This window comes from Saccopteryx bilineata, chromosome 5, assembly GCF_036850765.1.
Source record: "Saccopteryx bilineata isolate mSacBil1 chromosome 5, mSacBil1_pri_phased_curated, whole genome shotgun sequence".
NCBI classification, from domain to species: domain Eukaryota; kingdom Metazoa; phylum Chordata; class Mammalia; order Chiroptera; family Emballonuridae; genus Saccopteryx; species Saccopteryx bilineata.
Window position 1 is genome coordinate 77,362,259 of NC_089494.1, and position 12,084 is coordinate 77,374,342.

The 12,084-nt window shown below is 38.2% G+C and overlaps 1 protein-coding gene across 1 annotated transcript in view; it reads left to right on the forward strand.

Moving 5' to 3' along the window:
- The window catches only part of PLA2R1 (phospholipase A2 receptor 1), a 131,931-nt gene that overhangs the window by 32,150 nt on the left and 87,697 nt on the right, over positions 1 to 12,084 (forward strand). Inside the window, 1 exon segment of the mRNA XM_066279856.1 lies at positions 6,123 to 6,296. Within this exon segment, the coding sequence (XP_066135953.1) occupies positions 6,123 to 6,296 (174 nt within the window).

Here is a 12,084-nt window from a genome sequence, read left to right on the forward strand (position 1 = left end):
CAAGACAAACAGATTTACTCTGTTCCAGAAAAGTCAGACTATGTTCGATATGATGCTCTAGAATCAGCTTGGGAAGAGTTAAAAAGTGCATATCTCAGCCGCCCTCCCAGAGACCCAGTGGGTTCAGTGTGTGGGACCCAAGCTTCTGCATTTCTGGTAAGTGCCCAAGGTGATCCTGCTGCAGGTAATTTTTCATCAGACAATTTGTAATATGGAGGTAATTCTATGCAACATATATCTATATACAGGGGTAGTATTAAGACATTAAACAACCAATATGGTGTAGGCTGTACCAATCCAAGTGGAGACGTTAATGTGGGAGTTGGGTGTCCCAGACTCCCATCGCTGGCATTAATTAACCCCTTAGCTGCTGGATTGTGAGGAGGAGAAGGGGTGGGGGGTGTGCAAGGCAGCAAAGGGCACTCAAGGAGCTCAGGACAGCAACTCATCAACCAGCATGAAAGGACTTCTTTTATTGCAAATATTGCCAGATCATCAGTCTTCTCTATCTGAATCTGAATGCAAGTATGTAAGTATGTGTGCATGTAATCCCTACACTCCTTGGATTCTAGAATTAGATGGCATATTATTTGCATCATATTCTTGTTCCATTTCAGTCTCTAATAAATGTCCTTATTAAAAATAAATAAACCAATACCAAAAAAAACCCAGCATGTATTTCACACAACCTTCTTACTAGGGACATTTTTTTTTTAATTACATTATTCTCCTTGAGGTTCTGCAGAGAGCACTGTCACCACCCTTTGTCACTTTGACCTGGGTTTAGTGGTGCACTGGGCTTTTCATTCTCAAGATTATCAATTTTTCCAGCTTCTTACAGCTCAAAGGCTTCCTCTGCTTTACAACCTGCCAGATCCCAGCTCTCTGACCTTTACCACACTATCTGCACTGTGCTAAATTTCACTACCAGTTTTTTTCCTTTTTTGTTACTTTTGGTTCCTGTGCTGAGTTTAGTTTTGGACATAGCATTTCTGGCCGACATAACTCACCACAATGTGTCAGAGACAGAAATTTAAGCAAGCTGATAGCTCTTTCTATTGGATCAACAAGTGGGTAAGACAGAGAAGAGTGAGTGAAATAAAAAAATAAAGATATGTACTTCTGTATCTCATCTTACGTACTGGGATTTTTCTTTCTTTAGTATCACAATGTAAAATGATGCTGCCTTTTTAAAAAAGTTGATTGTAGGTAAACAAACTTAAAATTTAGCATTAATGAACACAAGCACACTAGCCATGAAGGATGCGATAAAACATCTGTCACTATAGATCTTCAGGAACAAAGATGGCATATACAGGTCTCTCTGGCTTTGTTTCAAGACATTTCTGGGTCATGGAAGGTCCCTCTTGGTTGTATGTCACACACAGCTGGAGTGTCATGCATAGTTTGCTTGAAATATTTTCAGGATATCAACCTTTGGAATTATTTGATTGCCTACAAATTTGTCTATATACAAAGTCTGGTGTGGGGAGAGAAGCTTTCCTTCATGAAGCCTTTCAGATAAAGCCTTTGCAGTTGATTATGGTCAGGCTTAATAATTTACATAGAGTTTTTAACCAGGAGTTGGACTTCTCACTGGTACGGACAGATTTGGTGGATAAAGGAGAAAGTGGACATTAATTAAGACCCCCGCTTTCTGATATGCATAAATAAAAGTGCAGATAGAAATTTGGAAGAGGAAACCAAGCAGTCAGGTTGAGACATGTTGTATGTGAATCGAACATATAAAAATGTGTACTAGGCAGTTAGACATAAAGATCTCTATAGATTTGAAAGTTACTGGAAAAGGATATAGGAATGGGTCAAATAGTCTAGAGCATGTATAAAATAAAAAGGTAGGGGACTCAGGGCCAAGTCTTAAGACTTCAACATTTAGTTTGAGTAGAGCCAGCAAAGAAGACTGAGAAGGCGTGGTCATAAAGGTAGAAGGGTAGCCAGGTATGTGAAGTATATTGGCAAGGAGAGGGAGGGTGCCATAGGGCGTGACTGGACAGGGTCTGAAACTAAGTGTTCGCTGGATTTGGCAATGTGGAAGTCATTGGTGGCCTTGAGAAGGCAGCCTCTAATGGTCAGATTGAATGGATTAAAGAGTAAATGGAAAAAGAGAAAAGGAAAAAACACTTCCCAATTTATTCTATGAGGCCACTATTACCGTGATACCACAACCAGACAAAGATATCACAAGAAAACTACAGACCAATATTTCTTATGAATATAAATGCAAAAACCCTCAACAAAATACTAGCAAACAGACCCAACAACATATAAAAAGAATTGTATACCATGACCAAGTGGAATTTATTCTAAGAATGCAAGATTGGTTTAAAATCTGAAATCAATTGTTGTAATACTCCTATCAATAGGATAAAGAACAAAAACCACATGATCATCTACCAATACAGAAAACTTCTTACAAAATTTCACACTCTTCCATGAAAAAACAAACAAACCACTAATAAAAAAATTAGGAACAGAAGGAAATGTCCTCAACTGATAAAGAGACTCTATTAAAACAAAAATAAAAACAAAACCACACAACCAACATGCTTTTTAATAAATGTCTGAATGCTTTCCCCCTAAGATCAGGAATAAGGCAGTACACCTGGAGCAGTGGCAAATTTGTCTTTAGGGAAGAAAATAAGACACATTAATAGAGAAGGAGTGGCTGCCCTCAGCCATGATCTATAACAAAATAAGTGTTGACAGAAATATACCTCAGTTCATTAAAAAAGAGGTGTGGGTTTTTTGTGTTTTTTTGGAGGAGAGAAATCACCTGTTTATAACATCATGCAAAAGATTTGGGTAATTTTTCATCAAATAATAGGGCATTCAAAAGTAAGTACAACACACTTGCTTCTTTCAAGAAGTCCATAATGTAGTCACAGAAGGAATCATACAAAGAACCCAAAGGTGCAAAGAAATATAATAATATGATTCTAGCTCTTATATGAAAATTTTGTGAGATAATTAAATGTCCAGTGAGACACCAGCCTTGCATTTTCAGTGGCCTTGAAAGAGAGATTATATATGAAGAAGCAAAAGAACTAACAATAAATAAATGCAAAGACTCCAGGCCAAGAGGGAAGACGGTGTCAAGTGGATTCCCAAGGAGCAGTGTCTGAGCAGAGACGAGCTGCAGGAGGCTTGGGGGGAGTGCTCTCAGCACCAGTGCATGTGGAAAGGGAGGGAAGAGAGCAAGACTGGCAGGACAGAAATGCAGGCCTGACGCGTTCTCAAGCTGGATTTCCCTATTGGGAAGAAAGGGGCCTTATGGCCCTGCATGGACCAATTGTGCTTTGCCACTGCCGTTGGGAATGGGCTAAGAGACTCTTAAACCAGGGCAATCCCCGGAGAAGGCTTAACGTTGAGCAGTATCCCTCACAGCTGGGAAACGGGCCTTCCGACCCAAAGGGAGATCGGGATGGCCCTGCGCAGGGTGGCATTTCCATTCCGTGTGTTATTGTACAACCTTTCCGTAAGACTTGTGGAGTAACTGACATGCAGGAGCAGAGAGAGGACTTGTGGCTGCCTGCACAGCGGTACAAATTCTTATATTTTAGTAACCAAATTTCGATGACAAATGAACTTGTTAGAAGAATACGGGCACCTGTTGCAAACATTTGACTGGAAGTTTCCTTTCAATTAACCTTAAGAATTGCACAGATAATCCCAAACTGAGGGAAATGGTAGAAAACTGGGGTATGTCATCTGCAGCACAGACAGGATCGCCAGCAAGCCTCTCTTCTGACTGTCTGAGGAATGGAGCTCCATCCAGTTACTGCTAAAGGCTGCATCTGCATAGCTCCCTCTATGTCCTATTGAAAGGACAGGACCAACTCCTGGCAAAATGGGAATGAGATCAGTTAAGTGTGCTCCCGACCTTTTCGCAGCATGATATGGCTGTGGCCGGGAGGCTTATAACTGGGACTTCCTGTCAAATCTTCCTTCAGGGCAGGAGATGACAGGCAGGTGTTTGTGTGCCCCGGGCTATTCCCAGATCACCCCCTCTAGCAGCCTCTCCCTACAACTCCCCTTTCTCACATCATACTCTCCAGCTAGTATGGAAGGCTGCTCAGACCTGTCCTCCTGGGAAGCATTTGAATTTTTCTTTTAAGCTTGTTTCCCAGTGTTTGCTTCATGGGCCATCTGCCTGAAAGTCAGGAATGTGTTTAATGCCAGTTCCTGAATCCTACTTTGGACCTAACTCAGGATCTCTGAGGCCGAGAGCAAGGACTCTGCATCTTTGTTTTACAAGCTGGTTAAATGATTCCTATGCACACCTTAATTGTAAACATCCCCCTGCTCCTCCCTCATGGCCTCAGCTGTCACGTGGGATGAAATCCTAACTGATAATGCTGACCGGGTGTGTTGTCCATCTCAGGGATAGCCTAGAATTTTAAGTGAACAATCTCTAAGGATTCAGTTTCAATGGGGAATTTTCAGCCAGCAGGGCAGATGCCGCCTGAAAATTTCCTTCCTTTATTTTCCCTTTCTTTAGTTTTACTTGGTGATAGCCTGGTGTAATGCCAGTGGCCGAGGCCAGGCATGTCTACATTGGATTCGGGCAGATGATAAAGAAACTGCGGAGCCAGAAAGCATTACGGCCATTGCGTTTAATAGAGTTTCACAATGGTGGACAAGCACACAGGCAGGGGAAAACCTCTTTTCTGGCACACAAACAGCAAGAATGGCCCCTCACAGTAGTGGGCCGGCAATCCGCCATCCACAATCCCCCATCTCTCTCTAGCCTAGCGTAAGCATCCATAGCCATATATAGGCTGTGCACACGTGCCTCTGCCACGTGCTCATGCACTAATCAAGCAAAGTGCTTGCAGCTGGTACACCAGCGAGCAAGCCTAACACAGCTGCCCCACACCTGGTTTTCTACCCTCCGACAGTCTTGTATCCTATAAATACATGTATCAGTCAGGAGACTCTACAGACAACCTTAGGTTTACATGTGGTTTAATAACTTAGGTTAAATAATTCCGTTCTGGGTAAATTTTGCCAACAGACACAAGAACAAACAAGGCCATCTAACTAAGTATCATGGGGAAAAGGAAAAAAAAGTTTATTGTCAAATAAATTTGAAGTACAACAAATTAAGATTGAGCTGTTTCTTTACTACAGAACTTCTCAGAGCCTCTAAGATGCCAATGTACATTATGAATTTCTCAGAGAAAGGCTACACAAGCATTCCGTCCTGGGTTTTCCTGAGGAGCTCTTGAAGTTGATTTATTCTGTGGATCACACTTGGGGAAAGGATGTTCTAGATTTTAGCTGATTGCTGTCCATCACGTACACTCATGCAGTAGCATGGGTCACATTTTCTACATTGTGAAATTCTTTATTTGAGTTTGATTGCAGGTAATTACTGCACCTGCTTGGTTCATCTTGGTTTTGATTTAAACATTTAGCAAAAGCATCCCAATTAGGTCCTCATTTTCAATAAACTTCAGATTTCATATCCACATTTTATACTTTATTAAATTTACTTTTAGACATGCTATGCACTCATTGGTCAATGCTTTACAAGTAGATTTTGCTTCTCTTTTGACTGAAAGAATTTTTTAAAAAGAAGTATCGATTTCCCTCTTCTCAATGTTTATTTGAAAACTGTGTTCACTGTAGACTCATCTTTCAAGTGTATGCTTTTTTATTTCCCCTAACATTTTAGTATTTTGGTGGGGCAAAGCCTTTTCAAACAATAGTTGCAGCTACCACAAATAGACCTTTTATATTTACACAGCTTTCAGTATAAAGTTTTAAATGACTGCTTTTTAAATAATTCAAATGTTATTTTCACAAACACTTCAATTCTATTTCCTTTTCTTAACAATGGCTTCTATTATTTTCACAGAAAGGATTAGAGCTTCTTTACTGATAATTTCTAGAATTTCCTCTTTTAAAGGAGTTTAACCATAAAGTACCAGTGGAATAACAATGCGATTTCCTCATAGAGACTAAGCAAGAATCAATAAGGCACTGAAGTTTTAGAGGCTGCAATTTGGAATTATGCCATTCAAATTCCTCTTGAAAATAGATTGCTGTATAGATAAAATAAGATTATCGTTCATGTTTTTGATGGATTTTGTCTCCAGCATCTGCAGAAGTGGGTTGTGATGCTGTCTGGGAGAAGGATCCCAATTCACACATTTGCTACCAATTCAACCTGCTCTCTTCTCTCTCCTGGAGTGAAGCACATTCATCATGCCAGATGCAAGGAGGTGCTTTACTGAGTATTGCAGATGAGACTGAAGAAAATTTCATAAGGAGTAAGTAGGAGGACATTGATATTGATACAATTAAAATAACTATTAACAATTATGTCCATGTATGCAAAAAATATATTCTGAGGGAAAAGAAGTTCCTTGGAAAATATTTTTCTTGTATTAATACGTTATAAACTCACACCCAGAATTTTTACCCAAACCCCCGACCATTCTATTTGGCAACCAGTGTTTCTTATTTTCTCCCCTCTGGAGAGGAGAAGCGAAGGCCCCAGCTAGAGGCCCAGAGTTTGCAGCTCAACAAGTGAATCTGAGAGACTGAAATTTTGGTACAAATTCCTGCTCTGCTAGGGATCTTAGTCATTCAATTACTATTGACAAGTAAGTCACTCGTTAAGTAAAATCTTTCCTATCACTCACTGTGTGCCAGGAAATAGTAGGTCTTTTGGTGGGTTCCCAAGAACTTAAAATTTAGTTGAAAAAGCAAAAGCACACACATGGTAACTTAACAGCATAAGAGAATAATATAAGACATCAAAAGAGTGGTGATAACAAACTGTCTTGTGTTTCACCTATCACCTAAACTCTCCTCTTCTCCTTCAAAGATTAAATGTGTTTGCATACAGCTTTAACAAAATATTTTTAAACATCGGAAAGTGTCACAAAATTAGGCACTTTCATTACAAGTTTCTGACACTTTTTTCAAATTTTATTGCATATGTTTTTTCACATTTTATTTTAGAACAATTTTAAAATTTTATGTATACAGAAAGAAAAACAAGTCTCCTATAATTCCACAACCCAGATAGGAGCATGTTTTTTAGCTAAAACATAAATGCATGCATATATACATAGTATCTTGGAAAAACTGTACTGAATAAAAATAGGAAGCAGCTGTTTCACAGTGGTTAGGGGCAAGGACCCGTGAGCCACCTGTCTGGATTTGAAACCTGCCTCTACCACTTACTAGCAAGGCTACCCAAGCAAGTGACTTAGCCTCTCTGTGCCCCAACTTCCTCCCTATCACATGGAAATAATAAAAATGCCTACCTTTTGGCAGTGTGGACTACATGTTATAATGCATGTGAAGTCTTAGAAAAGTGCCTGGTACACACAACAGACATCCAATATGTGTTAACCATTTAACAGCCACGTATGCAGTTTGGTAATACCCTTATTTTTTTATCTTCATGTAATGAATATCGGTCCATGTCTATAAAAACAGAGATATATAGCTAAGAATAGATATAATTATTTATTTTGTTTTATTTATTTGTTGCTATTATAAACTATCCCTATACATACCTTTGTGCATGGATCTCCAATTATTTCTCTATAAGTTTGTAGAAGTAGATTCACTAGGTGGAAGTAGAAGTATATTTTAAGGCTTTTTTTTTTTTATTAAATTTAATGCAGTGACATTGATAAATCAGGGTACATATGTTGAGAGAAAATATCTCTAGATTATTTTGACATTTGATTGTGCTGTATACCCCTCCCGCAAAGTTAAATTGTCTTCTGTCACCTTCTATCTGGTTTTCTTTGTGCCCCTCCCCTCCCCTAACCCCTCTCTCCTTCTTCACCCCCTCTCCCCTCCCCCAACCCCCCCCGCCCCTGTTGCCATCACATTCTTGTTCATGTCTCTGAGTCTTATTTTTATGTCCCTTCTATGTATGGATTCATCTCAGTTTTTTTCTGATTTACTTATTTCACTCCGTATAATGTTATCAAGGTACATCCATGCTATTGTAAATGATCCGATGTCATCATTTCTTATGGCTGAGTAGTATTCCATAGTATATATGTACCAAAGTTTTTTAATCCACTCGTCCTCTGACGGACACTTGGGCTGTTTCCAGATCTTCGCTATTGTGAACAATGCTGCCACAAACATGCGGGTGCATTTCTCCTTTTCGAGCCCTTCTATGGTGTCCTTGGGGTATATTCCTAAAAGTGGGATAGCTGGGTCAAAGGGCGGTTCGATTTTCAGTTTTTTGAGGAATCTCCATACTGTTTTCCACAGTGGCTGCACCAGTCTGCATTCCCACCAGCAGTGCAGGAGGGTCCCCTTTTCTCCACATCCTCGCCAGCACTTATTCTGTGTTGTTTTGTTGATAAGCGCCATTCTGACTGGTGTAAGGTGATATCTCATTGTGGTTTTAATTTGCATTTCTCTAATGATTAGTGATGTTGAGCATTTTTTCATATGCCTATTGGCCATCTGTATGTCCTCTTTGGAGAAGTGTCTATTCATCTCTTTTGCCCATTTTTGGATTGGGTTGTTAGTCTTCCTGGTGTTGAGTTTTACAAGTTCTTTATAAATTTTGGTTATTAACCCCTTATCAGACGTATTGTCAAATATGTTCTCCCATTGTGTAGTTTGTCTTTTTATTCTGTTCTTGTTGTCTTTAGCTGTGCAAAAGCTTTTTAGTTTGATATAGTCCCATTTGTTTATCCTGTCTTTTATTTCACTTCCCCGTGGAGATAAATAAGCAAATATATTGCTCCGAGAGATGTCGGAGAGCTTACTGCCTATGTTTTCTTCTAAGATGCTTATGGTTTCACGGCCTACATTCAAGTCTTTTATCCATTTTGAGTTTATTTTTGTGAGTGGTGTAAGCTGGTGATCTAGTTTCATTTTTTTGCAGGTAGCTGTCCAATTTTCCCAACACCATTTGTTAAAGAGGCTGTCTTTACTCCATTGTATTTCCTTACCTCCTTTGTCAAATATCAGTTGTCCATAAAACTGTGGGTTTATTTCTGGGTCTCTGTTCTGTTCCATTGATCTATATGCCTGTTCTTATGCCAGTACCAGGCTGTTTTGAGCACAATGGCCTTGTAGTATAACTTGATATCAGGAAGTGTGATACCTCCCACTTTATTCTTCTTTTTTAAGATTGCTGAGGCTATTCGTGTCCTTTTTTGGTTCCATATAAATTTTTGGAATATGTGATCTATATCTTTGAAGTATGTCATTGGTATTTTAATTGGTATTGCATTGAATTTATAAATTGCTTTAGGTAATATAGACATTTTAATGATGTTTATTCTTCCTAACCATGAGCACAGTATATGCTTCCACTTGTTAGTATCTTCCTTGATTTCTTTTATCAATGTTTTGTAATTTTCCGAGTACAAGTCTTTAGTCTCCTTGGTTAAGTTTACTCCTAGGTACTTTATTTTTTTGGTTGTAATTGTGAAGGGGATTGTTTCCTTAATTTCTCTTTCTGACTGTTCATTGTTGGAGTATAAAAATGCTTCTGATTTCTGAGTATTGATTTTATATCCTGCCACTTTGCTGAATTTATTTATCAGGTCCAGTAGTTTTTTGACTGAGAATTTAGGGTTTTCTATATACAATATCATATCATCTGCAAATAATGATAGTTTTACTTCTTCTTTTCCAACTTGAATGCCTTTTATTTCTTCTTCTTGTCTGATTGCTGTGGCTAGGACTTCCAGGACTATGTTAAATAAGAGTGGTGAAAGGGGGCACCCCTGCCTTGTTCCTGATCTTAAGGGTATTGCTTTTAATTTTTGCCCATTGAGTATGATGTTGGCTGTGGGTTTCTCATAGATAGCTTTTATCATGTTGAGGTATGTTCCCTGTATTCCCACTTTGCTGAGAGTTTTGATCATGAATGGGTGTTGGATTTTATCAAATGCTTTTTCTGCATCTATTGAAATTATCATATGGTTTTTCTCCTTTTTGTTTATGTGATGAATCACATTGATTGATTTACAAATATTGTACCAGCCTTGCCTCCCCAGAATAAATCCCACTTGATCATGGTGTATGATTTTTTCCATATATTGTTGGATCCGGTTTGCTAATATTTTGTTGAGGATTTTAGCATCTATATTCATCAGAGATATTGGCCTATAATTTTCTTTCTTTGTGTGATCTTTGCCTGGTTTTGGAATCAGAATTATGCTCGCCTCATAAAAGGAGTTTGGAAGTCTTCCTTCCTCTTGAATTTTTTGAAATAGTTTGAGAAGGATAGGAGTTAGTTCTTCTTTGAATATTTGGTAGAATTCCGTTGTGAAGCCATCGGGCCCCGGACTTTTCTTTGTTGGGAGTTTTTTGATAACTGTTTCGATCTCCTTTGGTGTAATTGGTCTGTTTAAGTTTTCTGATTCTTCCAGATTGATTTTTGGAAGATTGTACGTTTCAAGGAATTTGTCCATTTAATCTAGGTTGTCTAGTTTTTTGGCATACAGTTCCTCATAGTATTTTCTTACAATATTTTGTATTTCTGTTGTGTCAGTTGTTATTTCTCCTCTCTCATTTCTAATTTTATTTATTTGAGTCCTCTCTCTCTTTTTCTTGGTGACTCTACTTAAAGGTTCATCAATCTTGTTTACCTTTTCAAAGAACCAGCTCCTAGTTTCATTGATCCTCTGTATTGTTTCTTTAGCCTCTATGTCATTTATTTCTGCTCTGATCTTTATTATTTCCTTCCTTCTACTACATTTGGGCTTTACTTGCTGCTATTTTTCTAATTCTTTTAGATGCAGGGTTAAGTTGTTTATTTGAGCTTTTTCTAGCTTCTGAACGTGTGCCTGAAGTGCTATCAACTTCCCTCTCAGCACTGCTTTCGCTGTGTCCCATAAATTTTGAGTTGTTGTATGCTCATTGTCATTCGTTTCTAGGAATTTCTTTATTTCTTCTTTGATCTCATTCTTAATCCATTCATTATTTAACACCCTGCTATTTAGTTTCCATGTGTTTGAGAATTTTTGAGCTTTTCTGCTGTGATTCATTTCTAGTTTCATGCCGTTGTGATCGGAGAAAGTGCTTGATATGATTTCAGTCTTCTTAAATTTGTTGAGAGCACTTTTTTGCCCTAACATGTGGTCTATCCTAGAGAATGTACCATGAGCACTTGAAAAGAATGTATATTCTGCTGCTTTAGGGTGAAAGGTTCTGAAGATATCTATTAAATCGAGTTGATCTAGTGTTTCCAATAAGTCTGCTGTTTCTTTGTTAATTTTCTTTCTTGAGGATCTATCTAGTGATGTTAGTGGGGTATTGAAATCCCCTACTATTATAGTATTGCTGTTGATCTCACCCTTTAAATCCATCAAAGTCTGTTTTATATATTTGGGTGCTCCTATATTAGGTGCATAGATATTTATAATAGTTATATCTTCCTGTTGGATTACTCCCTTTATCATTATGTAGTGGCCTTCTTTATCTCTTACTATATCCTTTGTTTTAAAGTCCAATTTGTCTGATATAAGTATTGCTACCCCAGCTTTTTTTTCATTTCCGTTTGCATGAAACATTTTTTTCCATCCTTTTACCTTCAATCTGTGTGTGTCTTTTGTTCTAAGGTGTGTCTCTTGTAGACAACATATGTATGGGTCCTGTTTTCTTATCCATGCAGCTACCCTATGTCTTTTGATTGGATCATTTAATCCATTTACATTTAAGGTTATTATTGATATGTAGTTGTTTATTGCCATTTTCTTCTTTAAAGGTGTATTCCTTTTTCTTTTTTTTTTTTTTTTCTGTATTCTTTTCCCACTTTATCTGTTTACACCAGGCCCCTTAATATTTCCTGCAGCATTGGTTTGGTTGTAATGAATTCCTTGAGTTGTTTTTTGTCTGGGAAGCTTTTTATTTCTCCTTCAATTTTAAACGATAGCCTTGCTGGATAAAGTAGTCTTGGTTGTAGGTTCTTGTTCTGCATTACTTTGAATATTTCTTGCCATTCCCTTCTGGCCTCAAGTGTTTCTGTTTAGAAGTCAGATGTCATCCTTATGGGGGCTCCTTTGTAGGTGATAACTTTTTTTCTCTTGCAGCTTTTAATATTTTCTCTTTATCGCT